The sequence below is a fragment of the Camarhynchus parvulus genome, chromosome 5 (genome assembly GCF_901933205.1).
Source record: "Camarhynchus parvulus chromosome 5, STF_HiC, whole genome shotgun sequence".
In the NCBI taxonomy this organism is placed as follows: Eukaryota; Metazoa; Chordata; class Aves; order Passeriformes; family Thraupidae; genus Camarhynchus; species Camarhynchus parvulus.
In genome coordinates, this window is record NC_044575.1 from 34,700,364 (window position 1) to 34,719,175 (window position 18,812).

Below are 18,812 nucleotides of genomic sequence, written 5' to 3' on the forward strand. Positions count from 1 at the left end.
TGTCTTGTGGACGATGGGATCTGCAGAGCTCTTGATGAAAGCACTTAGATGTGACCACTTAACAGCTGCAGGCTTCAGCCTCCCATTTGTTACTGTGTTGTTCTCATCTACCACTCAGGACTATTAGCTGCCTCCCACTTCAGTGGGTATTACCATACCCTGGAGGAGGGATAAAATGGGAGCTAGGGGCTGTCTGCTGGTTTTTCAACTTAATATAAAATTGGTCCATTCTAGGTTTGCCAAGTTAGGTTTTCTTCAGAATATTGAGCAGTTTGCCTCTCTGTGCTGTCACAGATCGTAGTCTAGAAAATGTAGTGAATATTTGACAGGCAATTCACCTGAGTCTTACAGCTGTTTATCACAGCTTTTATTGCCCAAGTGAGTTCCAAGTGGATCTCTACCTTGAAAGCTGGCTTTTGATATTGATAATACAAAGTTTCTTCAGTTCTTGATCTTACGACTTACTGGTCTTCAGTAAAGGTTAGTAAAACCTACTTTGAGAAGATTGTACCAAGTCATAAATGCTCATTATGACAGTGCTTACTCTTAACTTCTGCCAGACTAAATATATGCTCACTTACAAATAAAAGTTGCAGATTAGGTCAGATGGTATCCTGCTGACATAATCCACATTCCATAGTAGGGGAAAACAACCCAAAACAAACAATACAGAAAAAGAAAAACAGAAAAGAAAGTCATTTTCTTACCTGCAAATACAAGAAAGTGCAGTCTTGTAAAATATTGTACTGAACGTATCAGGCTTTTATAATGCATTTTAATTTGAAATGTTTATTTTGAGAAGTTGTTCTTCTGAAAACTTCATTTGAAACTATTGTCTTTACTAACAGTGATTCTCATCTAGAAAAATAGAAAATATGGTGTTCAAAATCTGATATAATAGTTTATAGTCTAAGTAATAGCTACATCAACCTTTTGATCTGGAGAGATGAATTTTGATTGCCTATGATTAATGCTTCCCAAGAATGGGAAGTGTTTTTCTCCAACAAAAGAGGATTTAGGAGCTGAAATCCTTTCTGAAGGCAAGGTGGAAGTTCAGGGGTTTTTTTCCTGACCAGAGGTTCATATAAGTGCTTTTGCAGTCCTCAAGTATTTCAGTACAGTGAACCATAGAACTGTGTAAGCAAGTTGTAGAGCTAAAAAGTATTATGCTGTGGCTTTTACTTCTATGAGTTTTCTTTAGTCTGCTTTTTCATGGACCTACTTCCAGATAACATTTGCAATCTCCACATAAAATAAGTCCTAATTTCTCTACATAATTTATTTAGTATGTTATATGAAGAATAATATTTTCTACAGACAAAAAGGGGAAGTGTAAAACTTGCAGAAAGAATGAGCACATCTAACCCAACTCTTAAAAAAATTGTCGTATGTCTTTCTGCCATTATACACATTGAAGAAGGCCATGGTTATCAATAACATTTATTGTCATAACTAAAGATCTGCATGTACATATGTATGGCTGCTGAAGAGCAGTTAATGTAGTAGCATAGTTACAATTGTAGTTTATAATTCTTTTTTTTTTTCTTTCTTACTGCAGCAGGAACTCCTGAAGATAAAATGCGATTATTTCTCATCTATTACATAAGCTCAGCTCAGGCACCTTCAGAGGTACCTATGTTCTTTACAGCTTCCAACACCAGATTCTACCACAAAGGATTTTCATTTCAGCACTAAGTAGATATTTCTAGGGAAGTATGAAATGCCCAGGAAGTTCTAAAACTTTAAATAAATTTTGCCTTATTGCCAGGAAATCTGCTCAGAAAGCTTTAGCCACCATTTCAAAGAATATGAATGACTAGTAGAGAAGGAGTATTACATTGTGAAATATTTAGATCAAAGCTACTGCAAGACACATCTTAGAATGCTTTCTATTACTCTGCTGCACTACTCAAAGAAGTAGGTGAAGCAAAACGAAAATATGACTCATTTCACTTCATCTTCATGTGTTCAAGAATTATTGAGTCAGTTGACTAGCAGGAGAATGAAGGAGAAATGCCTCTGCCAATATCTCAGTAATTCAGGAAACAATTTCTTCATATTTCTTTTGAACTTAGGATGATTAATTTCAAGGGAAATTCTTACAGTATAGAAACATTATCTGATGGAAAAAATGTTTTGGTTAGGCAAATAGAAAGTATTTGTATTAATGTATATTAGCTTCTCTTTGTTTATTATTTACTGTTTTGACATTGTACAGAAACCAGCATTCTGTTGGTGCTTGTATAAAGATTGTTCCATATCTGAAAGTACACAGGATTTAATTCCACAAATACTGTTCATTTTAATGGGATCTGCTCATGGCAAATTTAATTTCAAGTTGCATTTCTCTACTTGGTAGGAAATTAGGTTAAGAATCATAATTACTTTTTAAGTTGGGTCAATGCTATAACTTTGCACTACTTATTTAATATTTAGATAAGGATATCTTGTCTTTGTACATGGAGTTAAGAGTAGCTTCAACCTTTTATAATTCTCCACTTTATGATTTCAGATTGACTTGGAGCAGTATAAAAAAGCATTGATGGATGCAGGTTGTAATCTTGCTCCTTTGAGCTACATAAAACAATGGAAGTAAGTAAATTCTTTTTTCTCCCATGAAGCTAACTGGTCAATAGAGAACCCAGCATTGTATTCAGGAATTATGTGTTATTTCTCTTAAATTGTAAATTATCCTTAAATATTCATTTGGTATAAGTTTTTACTGTTATTGTTCTGGTAATACATGCAAATCTTATTTCAAAACTAAGCTCCAGTAGTGCCAGAACACTGTAGAATATGACATGTAGTAGTGCCCTTAATGATCCAGGACAGAAACAACTTACTGAATTAATTGAAAAGCTGTGCTAGTTCAGACCCCAAAGTTTTTTTAGTTCATACCAGGGAGTCATGCTGGATATCAGTTATTGTAGTTTTACATGGTATTTAAATGAAATACTTGTCTTTAACTATAAAATCTAATTCCTATTGTATTTGTAGGCAAGAGGGATGCATGTAATAAATAGTTACTTTCTGAAAGAGTTCAAAATGCAGGAGTTTTTTCACTTTCAGATGACTAGAGTGGAACATTCTACAGAAGTATGTGCCTTAGATAAATATTTGATTTCTATCCTTGCTTTCACAGAGCTTTCACTAAGATGGCTTCAGCTCCAACCAGCTATGGAAACGCTACACCTAAACCTTTGGGGTATGCTTTTGATTAATTTTTTGTAAACCTTTGGGTTCTTTTATCCTATTTTAGTAGTGCTGAAAGTGTGGTTAGCATTATACAAGGCCCAGAACAAAACATCTCCCTATTTGTAAAATTTTTAAGTTACAGACAATTACAAGCACTCATCTCCCCTTAACAGTGCATAGTACACACAGAGAGGAAAATAAAAGGATCTGGGACTAAATTCACAAACTATCTTAATACAGTGCTCTCTGCACCTGCACATTAAATGCACTCTCACAGGAGAGGAATTCAGCAGCAGGAACTGGGTCTGTGGCAGCTTTCACTTTGAGCCCTAAGTAGTCAGTGACAGAAGATAAAAACAGCCCTGTATATTCAAAATAATTTCTCTCCTGGGTTTGGAGACTGTCAGGGGTGCAAGAACACACTGGAATGTCCTGGACTGGGTGTCTGACTTGTTGAAAGGTGTAGTTATTTATTTCAAGGCACGAGAAAAAAAATTACTGTGCTAAAGTTACATATATCCAGTAAGGATATAAGACTAGGCTCTTCCCATTCTTCAGGGGGTTTCAGTCCTCATTACCAGCAATACCCTGTCACTGTTGTGAGGAATCTGTGACACAGTATGGTTAGAGAGAATTCTGGTGCTGTTTCACTTGGGAACATTGCTCTTTGGGTTGTTGGAGATGCTCAGCCTCTATCTTAACCCTGGTCATTGGGATACCCACTTGAAAGGAGCACTCAAATCCTTACATTACTGAAGTTGTAAAATAAACTGCTCAGTGGGTTAAATCCAAAGCCCCCATTGATAGGTGAGGATCTATCTGGTAGATTACAAGTGTATTCCCATATACTTGATTGCCATGTGATTTGAAGAATGTATTTTATGACAAACTTGTCATAAAATTACTTGGTACTTAGTACCAATTACTTGGTACTTAGGTCCTATTGACTTCATTGTGAATTGGACGTCAGTATAAAGCTTAAGAATACAAATGAAAAACAAAAAGATCTTATACATCATCTTTATTTTGTTTTTTCAGTCTGTTTTCACGTGTTATGAATACAGGATCACAGTTTGTAATGGAGGGAGTGAAGAACTTGGTACTGAAGCAACAAGTAAGTTTAAAAAATCAATTAGAAAGTCTATCATGAGTATTGTGAACATTTGGAAAAACAAATTTCGGTACCTTTGTCATATTAATAAAATTCGTTGTACAGTGAAAAAAGTAAACATAAATCTCTGCTTATGGATAGATCTATCCCTTTGTAACTTCCAGATATCAAATAAGTAATGAATAATTCACATTTTCTTTGAAGACCTCTTTGTAGCAATTAGGAGTGATTTCAAAATTATGAAAAGAACAGCTGTGGAATACTCAAAGTAAACTAGACCTTCAAACAATAAACAAAAAAAATATAACTCTCTGTACCTTTACTTAGAACTACATGCATTAGGTTAATCTATTTTAGAGTGATTAAAAGGCTGAAAGTGTTAGTTCTCTGTTTACTTACAATTCAGACCTTTCCTTTTTTCCCATGTGAGTGTAATGTACAGCAACCATAATCTTGTAATGTGCATGAAAATGCAAATATGTTCATAATGATATGACCACCTTCAAATATTCACTTAACTTTGTAAAATATTTCTGAGCATAACTTGCATGTAAATATACATCCTCCCAAAGAAAACAAACAACAAAAAAAAAAGAAACTGGTTGTATTAACTTGTAGCTGGAATGTTGAATTGTGGTTCTCAGCAACCTCCTTCTCTACAGAGGATACATTATTTTCCCAATATGTAATTTCATCAGATGGCAGTAAATAAATATTTCTTTACAGCTGAAAATCTTAATTCTGTAGTATTTTCACATCAAGATTTCTGAAAAAGAAGATCATTCATCATATTATAATTCAGTTGAAGAGTCAGAATTCAAATTAGAAATACAACGTATCAGAAGTAAATAAAATGAAATCTTAACTAAGTACCCTTTTGACTTACTTAATCTTATCATTGCATCGTTTGTTTATTCAGCTTATTATACACATAATTTATACATGAAAGATACCAGCTATCACAGAAAAGTTTAAAATTGGGGTCTCAGATTTGTAGGGCAGTTAAGTTAATTCTGCAGGAATTTCACTATGACTAGAATGATAAGCTGTGTTGCAGAGTTACAACTCAGTGGTATATCATGAAATATGATTGAGGAAAATTTATATATGCAGCTTGCCTGTGTGTTATATTTTATAGAGAACTCTTCTGATAAACTGTTACTTATAATAATAGAAAACAAGTATAGTCTCCAGAAGACTTCCTCCTCTCCTTGCGTTAAACATTTTGTCATTTCTTTAAATGTGTCGCTTTAAAGAGTTAATATTATTCTGTACAAAATGGCTTGCCTTGTTTTGCATTCTGAGGGAGCAAAAAGCCAATTTGCTTTGTTTTCAGGATTTGCTTTTCTGGCTTTTAATTTCTTCTCCAGGTATTTTAGGCTAGCAAGATGAGAAGCCTTTCTTCCTCATATTTGTAAGCCTAATGTAGGTCTGTGGTATTTCTATTAAAGCTGACTTTTTATTTTTCCTTCAGTAATTCAGGGATTCACATGAGTTTTCCAGTGTAATATGTAGCTCATCCTTTGGAATTTCCTCTTTTGATACAGTCTGTCAACAAGACTCATTTCCAATCCTGTTGCTATGTAAACTCACCCTCAGTTTATTATAACTGAAGTAGTTTAACTCCTTAATATTCAGATCTTTTGTCCCAGCTGACATTTCCTGTGTTAAATAAGGAACAGTAATCTTGAATTTCATGTCAGTTTATTCCTTTGCAGGTCATCCAAAAATTTGTTGCCAGGGCTGCTTTTTTTACCCATTTCGTTGACAACATGAATTCTTTTTTAGATTCACACAATTATCAGCATCAGCTTTAAAATTCTTTCCTTAACTGCAACGTATTTTTTAACAAGAATTCATATTTGATAACATCTGCATATGTTGGTAATACCTAAATAAAGCTCTGTTCCTGTCTTCACACTGTTTTTGCACTTTATGTCTTATCTTTATCCCCTAGCTGTATGCACCTCGGATGTTTGCATTCTTTTGCAGAAAAGTAGTTTAGGTGATAATAAATAAGCTTAACCTTTACAAAGCATTAGAAGGAAAACTGTTTAAAACAGTATTTCAGATGCTCTGTAAACTCTTCCATAAGTAATGATGTGCCTGGGAGTAGTTCTTAGTAATCTTTTCAGCATTCCATCAATTTCACATTGTTTTACAGAATCTGCCAGTCACACGTATTTTGGACAACCTTATGGAGATGAAGTCAAACCCTGTGAGTACCATTGCCTTCATATAGAGAGAGGTGGAGCAAATAAAATCTTGAGGCTGTGATATGTCATATGCAAAAGCTAATTTTTTTCATTATAGAAAAAATCCAATCATGCTGTATTTCAAGAATAGCACCATTTTCATAACTATTTAGTAAGACTTCTTTCATTTAAATAGTCTAAACAATGACAATTTATTGTGTCTCATTGGAACTAATATTTTTTAGATTTTTCCTATTCTAAGCTTCTACTACACTTGTGTTATACTAAGCTTCTGTTGCTCCTAAATTTCTACATTAAGCTGTAGACTAAAATATTTTTTGCATCAAAGTGAAAATTACATTTCCCACATCTTTAAAATTTGCTATGTCTAGGAAAATGTTTTACTACTGATTCAGTCATTCTTTTTGCAAGTAGAGGTGGTTTTTGTCAGAAAATTCCTCTTCTTGCCTTGTTTCTGTGAAAATTTACTCAGATATTTTAAATGTAAATGTTACAAATTTTTGCATTGCATGTGTGTTAGCTACACAGTCAAGGCATTGGCTAGAACTTACAACTAAAAGTAGGCCTGGTTAGTAGATTCAAAACATTCTTCTTAGTCCACTTTCACCTGCATGTATTAACTGTATGTACAGAGAGAAAAATAATGGTAAGATATGAAAATTATCAACATGCAAGTAATCCTTTATTTTCTCAAACTGTGCTTCATAGATGATATATGTCATGATTCTTAGCGGATAATTTGCTTTCTCTTAACAAACAAAGGAAATTACTCTGTTTCCAAAGTTGGTGGATTGTTGTTCTTGTTTGAAAGACTTGGAAAGGATGTACAGGGCTAACTTTGTTTAGTCAACCAGCAGAGGTCACCCAGAACACTTACCATAGAAAGCTGAAATTAAAACTATAGATAACTTACAAGAAGGTGAAAATTAAACCTTTTTTTTTTAATAAACATTAGCTTCCTCAGGCTACAAGTTTAGGAGTTGATTGAGAAAAGTTTACAAGTCATATGAGGGGTTTTTCCTGACTTGATTTTTTCACATTTACTTAGTAGAAAACAGCTACCAGCACTTTGATAGTTTGGAGAAAACATTGATCTTCTCACTTGAAAAATCAACGTTTGGGCCAATCTGTCAGTCAGCAGCTTTCTGTTCCACTGCCATGGCAGAGAGTCGTGGCACAAAACAGGGAGTCCCACTTTTCAAGTCATAGGAGATCAGGCAATCCCTAAAGGCTGATTCTCCCAACCTGCAGGAAAACTGACAGCAAGTTTGGAGTACGTTTCAGCTCAAGGAAGCAGGCCAGAGAGTCACTGTGGAATGTGTTTAGACTTGCTGTACTATCAACAGAAGTGAAATTGTATCTGGAAAAGGTCAATGTGTGGAAATACACCATTGTGGCTTCTATTCATCTTCTGATGTGTGGGATCCTTTTCTATTTCCCAGAATAGAAAACTACTGCACTGCAGGCAAAACACAAAGGGAGAGGAAAAAAGTTCAAGATTTAATTTTTTTACAACACAGAAAAAAGTCTCCTTTATAATTCAAGAAATCTTATAAACTACAGTAATCAGTGTATGAAATGTACATACTGATGAAAGGTATAATGCAAAATTAGAGCAGATAATTGAGAAGTCAAGCAATTATATACAAGAAATGTAAATTATTTATTTTCTAGATATTAACTGCAACAATAAAGGAAATATAAGTTGTACCACAAACATTCAATATATATTATTGTCAGTTGAAATCTTCCACCTATTTAGAATGATATCCTGTGCAAAACTCTGTGGGGTTGTCTGTAAATCACTTTGTGTGTTGCTTGTCTCTGCTGTTTCTTTTGTCTCTCTGGCAAGGACAAATAAGTCCATGCCACCCATGCTTTTCAAATTTTTCAGAAGCAGGAACAGCTAGAACAGATCTTACGGGCCATAAGATCTAAGTTAAGTTACTATCTTGTAACTTCTTAAATTTTTCTAGATTGTTTAACTATAGTTACACCTTTTCTTGAAAAACATATTCAGAAACATTCCTTGATGACCTTAAAAGTAATCAGTTACTTGTGGGTATTTTAATTAATAATATTTATTGTTAAAAGCACGATTTTAGGCAATTTCTTTTAAGGTCATATTTTAATAAAGAAATATTCTGTTCATAAACCTAAAACATAATTACTTTGTTTTGGTGTCATTAAATAGAGGTTGATTAAAACATTGAATCTTCATAAATAAAGTATACACAAATTTTAATTTATATCTATGAAATTGACCATGATTTACTATAGAGTTACGGAGATCCTTCTAAGGATCTTCTAGAAAATGGTTTGATTACTGAGTGAGGAAAATCTTTGAAAAGTGAGCCTTTACAAAGTGGTTTAGCCTCTGTCAATACAGTGTGTACATTTGTATTGACTTGAGAAGTAGATAGATCTTATTTGTGATATATATTAATGAAACTATTTTGGTTAATACTGTCCCTTTCAGCAGATATGGTACCTTTCAGACTTAGGACACCTTTCATGCATTACAAAGAAAAATTCTAATCCAAATTGGTCCGGATAGATTCTGCAGAAAAAAAAATACAGACTGAAAGTCAATGGGTCTTTTTCTTTTCCATGGGTCTTTTTCTATTTTAATTTGAAATATTGAAAACTAAGTTTATACATTCAGAAGTATTTCTTTTCTTCTGGAATTGCTTAGGGAAGTCACAAATTCAGTTGTATGTAAGGAAAGTGCTATACACTTGTTTTTCTTGGCAGACTTGCTATATGTTAAAGAAAATAAAATCTACTAGGCTTTCTTTTCCCTGCACCCTCAGCACTGATTTCAGCAGGAATATTGTATTTAAACAGCAACAATGGAAAATCCCTAGGTTATCATATTTCTATTGTTTTACCACTCTCTGTGTGTCTACATACACTAGCCCACAGTGAAAAAACACAGCAGTAATACATTCAGGAGTAAATGTTTGTAATATGTTTATTAACTCTGATTTTTAGTTCTGTCATTAATCTGTAATTCCCTCTAATAAGCAGAAAAGTTAAACTCTTTATCCCAGGTAAAGGTTTCTCAAATACCTCTCAGTTTTAGTCTCTCAATATCTCTCCATTCCCAGCTCTCTTTACCCCAGAGTCACTATACCACCTTTAGGTATGAAGCTGCAAAATCATGAATGCTGGCAGACTCTGGCAGTTGAAATTCCCAGTGGAGCATATAAAAGCATTTTACAGAGATTCAGTGGGAAATTAGATCTAAATTATTTTCTTTTTAAAAGCCAAGCTGCAGGATTATTTTGTGTAATTATATAAAGGTTTGTAATATCAAATAGATTTATTTTGTGTGTGTGTAACCACTGCATGTATATTTAATACTTTTTAATATTAGAGGTAGTTATGCTATGTGAGTTCCAGTAAATTCCCCAGATAATTTGTCTACTACTCAAGAAGTAGTATTTCTGCTCTACAGAATCATCAGAATTCAGAGGTTTTTGCATGTAAGCACACAGATAAACTGTAGTTCTGCATGCAGTTTATCGACAAACTAAACTTCACAGTACCTGGATGAAAATGTAGTATAGAAACAGGAGAAAGCCAAGAAGTTGTCAGAAGGAGTTACTAAGAAGTTTTGTTTTTCATCCATAATAATTGACAAAAATCCTGCTTGTTGCCAATAAAAATACTGGAAGTGCCTCAGTGTTCTGTGTGAAGAAATTTTTTTTCTATAGTTTAGAGAGTGAAACTTTTCAAATTTTTGTGGAACTCATTTCTTCTTCAAGAGTTTAATTTTGGTTTAATAGTAGTCATAAATCATGACATGAGAAGGATAAATTACATAACAGTAGCAGATTTTGATCTGTCTTGTCCATAGCACTCATTGCCACAGAAGTGTTTTGTTTTATAATGTTAAATCAATAGCAGATCTCCGTAATCTGGAAAATGTTCATGTTTGTTACTAACCATCAGTGTTCCTCTAAAGCTGGTAACAATTTTTCTTTCTGCATGCTGTCTTTCTGTTGGGATTCATTATGCAACCAGTGTATTTTTTGGAAAGTGTGTGATAGTCAATTTTAGGTGAACCAGAAATAAAAAGCTCAATAGCACACACCCTTCATAGCTTCTCACTATTGTTTATTTTGTACTGATTCGGTTATATACAAACTTTTTAAATACTAGTGGACATCACAATTAATGTTGAATGATTTGATGGGAAATGATGCTGGTTTCAACAATGTGTAATGTAATATATACAAGCAAAAATTCATTAGCCAAAATTCCAATCTTTTGAGATAAAAACATACTTTTTAATAGGAGACAGATGACTACCGGTATTTTGACCCCAAGATGCTGCGAGGCAGTGACAGGTGAGTTTTGCTTCTTTCCTTTTACTAATGAAATAGTAATGACTATTGAAATATAGTCATTACTAATGAAATGAAATACACTATTGAAGTGTAGTCACTATACTAATGAAATGAAAAGACTAATTTAAGAAATCTATTTTATTTTGCTTGCTGACTACAAGTAATTATTTTGATCATTAATTCTAAGTCAAGACAGTTGGTCTTGAAAGAATTTACAAGTGGGAACTTGGATCAATCAGATATATTTTTATAACACTGCAAAAAAATCTAAAAAGTAAGTGCTAACATGTACATTAGTCACAGGAATGTGCATTAATATTTAGCAATAATAAATGTTAGGGTTCTTCATACTGCTTGGTTTCTTAGAAACTTTGTGAGTTTTCACTGTTAAGTTTAATAGTCATTGGACAGTGCACCAAAATTTCCTTGTCACATTTTAAACAGTTACAATTCTGATTTTAATGCAACCCTTCTTTAGTAATTAGTTAATAAGTTCGAAAAAAAAATATTTAAATTTGACTGCATTTACTTTTGTTTAGGTAGGTGCACGTTTTATGTTCATGTGTATATGAAGGGAGGCTTGGATATAGTTTATTTTGCCAGTAAAAGAGAGGAAGTTTATAAATCTTGATTTTTGCTTTGCATCTTTAACTAGTAATTGTCTGATAGTCTCACTTAATCTAATATCCTAGCAAAAGAGAAGATACTTAATTTTGACATTCCTTCTAAAAATAACTGTAATTGAAGCTGTGGGAAAACAACAATCTCATTTGGTTGCACCACTTTATTACAGGATCAGTGTGGATAAAGTAGATCCAGGCTTGGGTTTAGTTATTTGCATGAAAATTCTGTCTCTGCTTTGTTCTTGAAACATGAAAAGTAAGAGGACGTAAATTTCAAATTATATGTATGTTTTATTGAAAAGTATTACGGATTATATAATTTCAAAGATAGGCAAATTTTGAAATTATCAAAGAGAAAAGTACTAGTATATTATGTTTCATTTTGATTTCAACTGTCACTGATTTGTGATGCTTTTATAGCATTTTTGGTGGATTTTGTGCAAAAGTGCTTACTCAAGCAGAAGGGTTTTTCCATTTTTTGCCCTCTCTGTATAGTTCTTACATTGCTTTAAACAATGTAGAAGTATTCATTTGCAGCAGTTCATAAATGTGGCATTCTGTGTATCTACAGTAGTCACCATAGAGAATAGTTTTTAATTTCTGGTTTGGGATTTGTATGTAAACTCAAGTTATGTTCCTTAAATCATATTTGGGCATGATAGCAGAACTCACGTAGTGGTTTGCTTAATTCTCCCTTCAAGTATTTTCTAAACAATAAAAATGTATGTTAGTTTTCTTGACAAAATAGTGATATAAAATAATATAATTAATGGATTTCATTAAAAAGTTACTGATTTTATTTTCTAATCTCCTTCCATTTTAAGAAATACTGGCATTTCTACTGACTGTGTTTTAAATAGAGTGGTAACTGCATTGCTGTAATTCAGTCCTAGCAAAACAGTATCTTTCTATCCTGTGTAATGCCTACCACAAGTATAAACAGGCTTTGTCCTCTGAAAGGATGACACAAAATGTGTGTGGATTTGTTGTATCATACTCAAAAAATGAGACAATTGGGGTAATAATTCTACTTACGGGAAGTCTGTAGTATTCCTGACAGACAAAGCAACACATTAGAGACAGCCATTCCGTTTTAAAACCTATTTTTCTGATACACTGGAGTCTGTGTTGACTCAGTTGTTCTTGGTCACTCAGAGAAAACGTCTTGAAATAAGGGAGAAGGTAATTTGAAGAGGAAAATGCAGTGGTTTTAAGCTATGTTAGAACATAAGATGTATTTGACTTCCTGAGGGTACAGGGCAGGAGGGCAGTGGTAGTGTGTGAGCAAAGGGCAGGAGAGCAGACTGACCCTTCACAGCTTTTTTCTTCACTTTCCCCTTCCCCTGAAGCTTCACGGTGATGCAGGAAAAGAGGTTTCTCCCCCTGTACCTGCCCTTGTGTTCAAATGGAGGAGTCTGTACCACCCAAACTTGTAATTTCCCTCTTCCTTCCTTTATCATTCTTTTCCTGCATAGCAGTGTTTGAGATTGGAAGCATCAGTAAGTGTGTATGCAGGCCCTGCAAAATGACTGCCTTACCTAGCTAAGATTCCAGGAGGTAGGAATTCTAGGTGCCATGAGTTGTGCTAATGCTGATCACATTTTTAACTCATTGTATTTGCTCCTAGGTAACAGCACTATAGTTAGAGCTTTTAAACTATGGAAGAATTGTTGTCATAAAGCTTATTATTCAAACAGCAACATTAGAAAGGATGAAGTAAAATTCCTATTTACTCGTGTATTCAGTCCTGTAGAATGAATGATTTTCCATAACAAATGGAAAGGCAGTTATTGTTCTATCTTACATTTTTGTCTAATATTATATAGTAGTCCATACTTATGATGGGTACCTGATGCTTATTTTGCATATTTCTATTAATGTGTAATGAAATCTGTGCTGTATTTTTTATAGCTCAGTTCCAAGAAATAAAAATCCATTCCAGGAGGTAAGTCATGTAGAAATTATTTTTCAGTGTTCATGTGTTAAAAATAATTAAATCCTGAAGTGCAGCCATTTTTTATGATCATGATTAAGAAAATGAGAGGTCTTATTTGCAAAAAAGCACTTAGACTAATTATATCTAGTTATTAATTATAATTAGCTGTTATTCTGAAGCTTTTCATCTTCATAGGACTATGTAAGTGCTAACTAATACTGGAGAAAAAAAGTAGAAATTTTTCCAGAATATAATTACAGGGATTTACTAATATCATAATTGAGTGAGAAATTTAAATCCCTCATTTTTAGACCAGACTTTCAGAATGCTCTCTAGATTTCATCCTTTGTCCAACCTTAAACAACAGCATTGATGTAAATGACTATATTAAGGAGTCTCTGCAGTAAAAGGAAAAAACCAAAATAATGAATGTTATCATTTCATACAAATGCCTGTAACTTTCAGTATTTTTCTGTGCAAATATTTACAAATAGGAAAAGTCTTACCTGATTACTACAAAGTTTCATAAGCAAAATATTTGCCTTGGCAATATACGAATGTTTCTTGTTTCTCATGAAATATCCTAATTATCCTTAGGAACAAAAGAAATACCATGTGGTATCCTAGATATATGTGGCTACAGATGGTCATACCAAAAATGTCAGTAATGAGATAAAGTCTATATAAAATTCATATAGTACAGTCAAACAATTTTGGATAATGAATGTTAACAACAACAATACAACTATTAAGTCTCCTTTTTCTAGACATGAGTTCTCCTTTAAACACAGCCCAGAAGATACTGATGGCTTTTATCTGTAATATTAGTAATTATTACTAATTGTGGGAAGGGAAAAAATGATGAAAAAATTACTAAAGGTAGGAAGGGAAAAATTATGAAAAAATTTATTTCTTTATGATAGAAGCACTTTATTTATGGCCCAAATAAGCATCCATTGCGATATTTTAACTCTTCCTGTGGTCATAGGAGACATCTCTGGACAAAAAAAAAGGAACATGTTGAAACTGTATATGAATGAGTATGTCTTAATAGAAGAGAGTGACCTGTTAAAAGCTCTCAGCTTGCCATTCTGCATCCTACCAAAACTTCAGATATCATCTTTCAGATAGGAAGCAGTGGTTCTGTATCCAGTTCTTATAAGAACACAGTGTGATTGTGATGATTTTTGTTGTGGGTTTAATTATTTGGTATATCACTAACTGCATACTCTAATAATATGTCTGTTGCCTTTTAGGCAATAATGTTTGTAGTTGGAGGAGGCAACTATATTGAATATCAAAATCTCATTGACTACATAAAGGTATGTGTACTTCTGTCAGTTGTAGTCCTTAACTTACTGATAGAAACCAGACAGAGCATGTCTTCTGTAATATTTAGTATTTAGAAGACAAAGTCTATGAATTTAGCTTTAACATCCTTATTCTTTACAGATTCTGGGAAAAAAGGAATGTAAGAAATCAGTAGAAATTGTGGGTTACTAATTCAGACCAACAAAGACTTACTGTTTCTGGTATTTTGCTCATGTTGCCGTTTGAAGTTGAGTAAATAAACTGCATTCTCTTTTATTTTGTGTTCAGACACACCTATGTGGTTGAAAACTGTCAGCAGATGTAGCAAACTGAATTAACCTATTTCAGAGTTGTGTTAGTAGTTTTCATGTGCTGGTGTTAAATAAAGCGGCTGTAGCATATCATAACCTTGAAAGTAAGGAACTGCTGAGAATTCTGTAGTTTTCAGAAATCTTGCAAAAGAGATACCCCAGTGCTTTTTTGTATGCAGTTTTGCAGTATGGAATCAGTTTAAACTCAGGCCTACAGATAACAGCATTTTATTGTATGACAATCTTACTTGAGCATAAAGTATGTTGTTTCAGAAACCAGTATAATGCAAATACTATGCTATCTGTTAGAGCAAGTATCAGATTGGCACCAATATCTAAGCATTTATTACTTACCCACAGTTAGAAATTTTCCCTACTGAGTTAATAGAAGCTCATTCTTGTTAAACCACATCATTTATTTCTGTATAGGAATCATTCAAGGTGTCATATTCACAAGTAAGAAAATACATAATCAACTATGTAATGCTGGTGTAACAGATTTAATTTCTCTGGTTCCAGCTGGTCAGACTAGCAGAACATGTGTATACCAAAAATCAGTGGATGGAGAAAAATAACTAAATCATTACAGTTCCTGGGAGGCAGGAGTGGTATTGAGGCACTTTCCAGGAATTTAAAAAAATGCCAAAGTAACCTTAGTAAAATTCTGAAGAAGGTAATAAATTATTTAACAGCAGCAGCACACCATTCTTTCTTCCTGATCTTAACCTTGTTCATGGTACATTTGTCCTGCCCTCTGGTAGACTGGATTGAGGCTTTTTACCCATAAGAGTAGATATGGAGCATTAGTCATTGAAAAAGTTATTCTACAAAGCACATAAGAGTTTGATGTCCAGGTAAATTTTGAAGAATGCAAAGTCAGAATGTGTGTGCTGAGTTTCTCCCTCTGACAGGAAGCCATTTTGAAGCAGAGCTGGTCTGGATAGAGGAAAGGATAGGAAGAGAAATGTAAATTAAAGAAATCATTTCGATTTGGCTTAGCACTCATCATTATCCTCAATAACAAATTCATTGAAGCATCTGCCTGTGGCAGAGTGTATTGGTAAATGTTTGGCTTGCTCCTTAGTCTACCCAAAGCCTCTTTAGCTACTATATCAATTCAAAAGATGCCCAAGAGCATGACTATTTGTTACTTTCTATTAAAAAAAAAATCTTCTGAATCCCCTAGAGCTTAGTTCACTTCCCTGATTGTAACTGCATGCTGACAGAGCTGAGCTTTGCTGTGTATATGTATATACAGGGCACTGGTGTGATGACAAATTAAACACTCAGCACTTCATACAAAGTGTCAGGAAGCTGAAGTTTGACAGGAATAAGAGGGCAAACAGGAGGTCATTTGTCAAACAGGAGAAACTGAAAACTGTGGAAATGGTAATGTTAGATCTTATGGAGAGTTGGAAGTTGAAAATACTCTTTCTTCTTCTAGAGCCTGTGAACAGAGGTTTTTAATCACATTTGTCACAGTTGTGACTACAGTATCACAGCTGAAGCGTGCTGTATGTTTCTCCACTCAGACTGTGTACTCGAGCAGTGGGAGATGACCTCCCCAGGGGGTCATTCCCTCACCTTTATTCCACTTAGGCCTTTGCTCTTGAAAAAACAAGGAAGGTCAATGAAAACCTTTATTCTCCCTCCCACCACCTGGAAACCTGTGTGCCTCTCCCAGGTGACACTTACAGTCTTATCCAACAAAATTTGCTTTTCCATGTGGTAGACTTTCAGCATCTATTGTTTCCACAGATGTAGCTTATTAATTATTCTCAAATTCAATCAGTCTTCCTCCAGAATAAAAAAGAGAAAAATCAACAGCTCTGTTCTTGCAAGCAGATACCACAGAGATTTTATTCATGGCTTTATTTTTCTAAGCACTATCTGTTTTGCCAGTTTGCTCCTGAAAGCACAGAGAAAGTATTTGAAAACTTTCTGAAACAGGAAGCAATGTTCATTCAGCTTTGACATTCCGGGATTTTTTGTAGAAGAATTAAGAGAAACCTTCAAATCTAATTATTTGTAGTTCTGTGCTAGAATAGACTATCTCACAATGTCAAAAAGCAAATATTTATACTGTCATTGAGGTAGATTGTGCCTTAAAATAAATGTATTGTCCAAGTTCAATTCATCATGCTGAAAATGTGTCATCATAATTGCAAGGCATAGGAAGCCTCCAGGAGGAGGCTAGCATACTGTTGTGTGCAAAAGAATGTAGTAGATCCTGTAATTTCCCTTTGTAGATGTTTTAAAAAGTACTGCTTGTTAATCCTCTACTATACTGTTAAACAATTGATTTCGTATGGACTTTTCTTTTTTAGGGTAAACAAGGCAAACATGTCCTGTATGGCTGCAGTGAACTTTTTAATGCCACACAGTTTATAAAACAGGTAGATAACTTTGATAACCTCTATAATATTTATTACTTCTTTATCTGTAAGTTGATTTATATAACTCTGCATCTCCATGGATTTTTACCAAAAAAACCTCAAATTAATCTGTGAAAGATTAACCTATTTTTATTTGCTTGAAGTGGGGTTTTGAAGTCATTATTTTTAATTAGGTGTTGAAGGCCTGTTATCAGTGTGAGTTCACACAGGTAATGCAGGCAAACAAGTTCATCATAATTGTCTTAATCCTACTGAAAAAAACTGAGTCAGTTCTTGGAAAATTCACAAACAGCATCTCTTTCTAGGGTTTTCTTGCAACTTTTTCAAATTACAAGATGTTTACACTTTTGTCCTGGTTTATAAATATCTACAGATATATAGATATAAAAGTGCTGGCCTGCTAGGAGCTTGATGTCCATACCTGTACTAAACTCTTTTTTTAGTGCTGTTAAAAACATCATTACTCCTCTATGCCTCATTCCAATACAAATACAAAATAAAAATTATTCATGGTGGTCGGCAAATAGCCGCCCTTCAGTAGCTATCACCTCTCATGGCTTTATGTCCTACTAAGATGAGAATAAGTTGTTATTCAAAACTGCATGTTAAAGAACTAAATTAATTCTTGTTGCACTTGAAGGAGACAAATAGTACTTGATGACTTTTACCTCCTCATTCAGCTTAATATTTTTTTTGTCTTGACTGTGTACACTTTGATTCATGAGATACATTCATGAAAATTTGAAGCTCAGGCCTTCTCCTCTGAGGTTATGAATTAAATATCCTATCACCAGAAGGCGTTTGGTTCTCAGAGACAAACAAAGCATATAAGACAGAAATATTTGCTGTATGAACTGGGTATTTGTTTGACTGAAAGAATAAGATTAGCAATCTAATGACTTTTTTCTCTTCATGTTTAGCTGTCCCAACTTGGCCAGAAATAAAACTGAAACACCATTACCTGGATGGAAACGTGACAACAGAGAATTGTTACAACATTCAGATATCTTCATATCTTAAATTTTGTCACTATATTAAAACTTTAACCCATTTCATTAATATGATAACTTTTAAAAAAATCTGTAATTAATACGGTGTATATCAGCATTTCAGAAATAAAACCTACTGTGGTTTTGGTGGAGGTCAGTTTCACTATTATTGCATTTTTATTGCAGTACTAGCTATGGTATATGACAGAACTGGCTGAAAAGTATGGCATTTTCAAGTTCTTATATGTAAGTTTCTGATACGGTAAGCAGGGCAATAGCTCTAAGAAAAGGTCAAGTCTGTCTTTAGGAGTTATGTTCTTCTTGAAAGCCAGAATATCTTTATGTAACATAATTCAGAAGAGCAGAACT

General features: G+C 33.8%; 1 protein-coding gene across 1 annotated transcript in view; it reads left to right on the forward strand.

Annotated features, from left to right (window-relative positions):
• Positions 1 to 18,595, forward strand: part of SCFD1 (sec1 family domain containing 1) — a 49,894-nt gene extending 31,299 nt beyond the window's left edge. Inside the window, exons 16-25 of the mRNA XM_030948902.1 lie at positions 1,559 to 1,629; positions 2,513 to 2,592; positions 3,143 to 3,205; positions 4,234 to 4,309; positions 6,471 to 6,524; positions 10,825 to 10,877; positions 13,412 to 13,445; positions 14,693 to 14,758; positions 17,386 to 17,454; positions 18,375 to 18,595. Coding sequence (XP_030804762.1) covers positions 1,559 to 1,629; positions 2,513 to 2,592; positions 3,143 to 3,205; positions 4,234 to 4,309; positions 6,471 to 6,524; positions 10,825 to 10,877; positions 13,412 to 13,445; positions 14,693 to 14,758; positions 17,386 to 17,454; positions 18,375 to 18,398 — 590 coding nt within the window. The 3' untranslated portion in view covers positions 18,399 to 18,595. The remainder of the gene's footprint in view (positions 1 to 1,558; positions 1,630 to 2,512; positions 2,593 to 3,142; positions 3,206 to 4,233; positions 4,310 to 6,470; positions 6,525 to 10,824; positions 10,878 to 13,411; positions 13,446 to 14,692; positions 14,759 to 17,385; positions 17,455 to 18,374) is intronic.
• Positions 18,596 to 18,812: the final 217 nt, after the last annotated feature.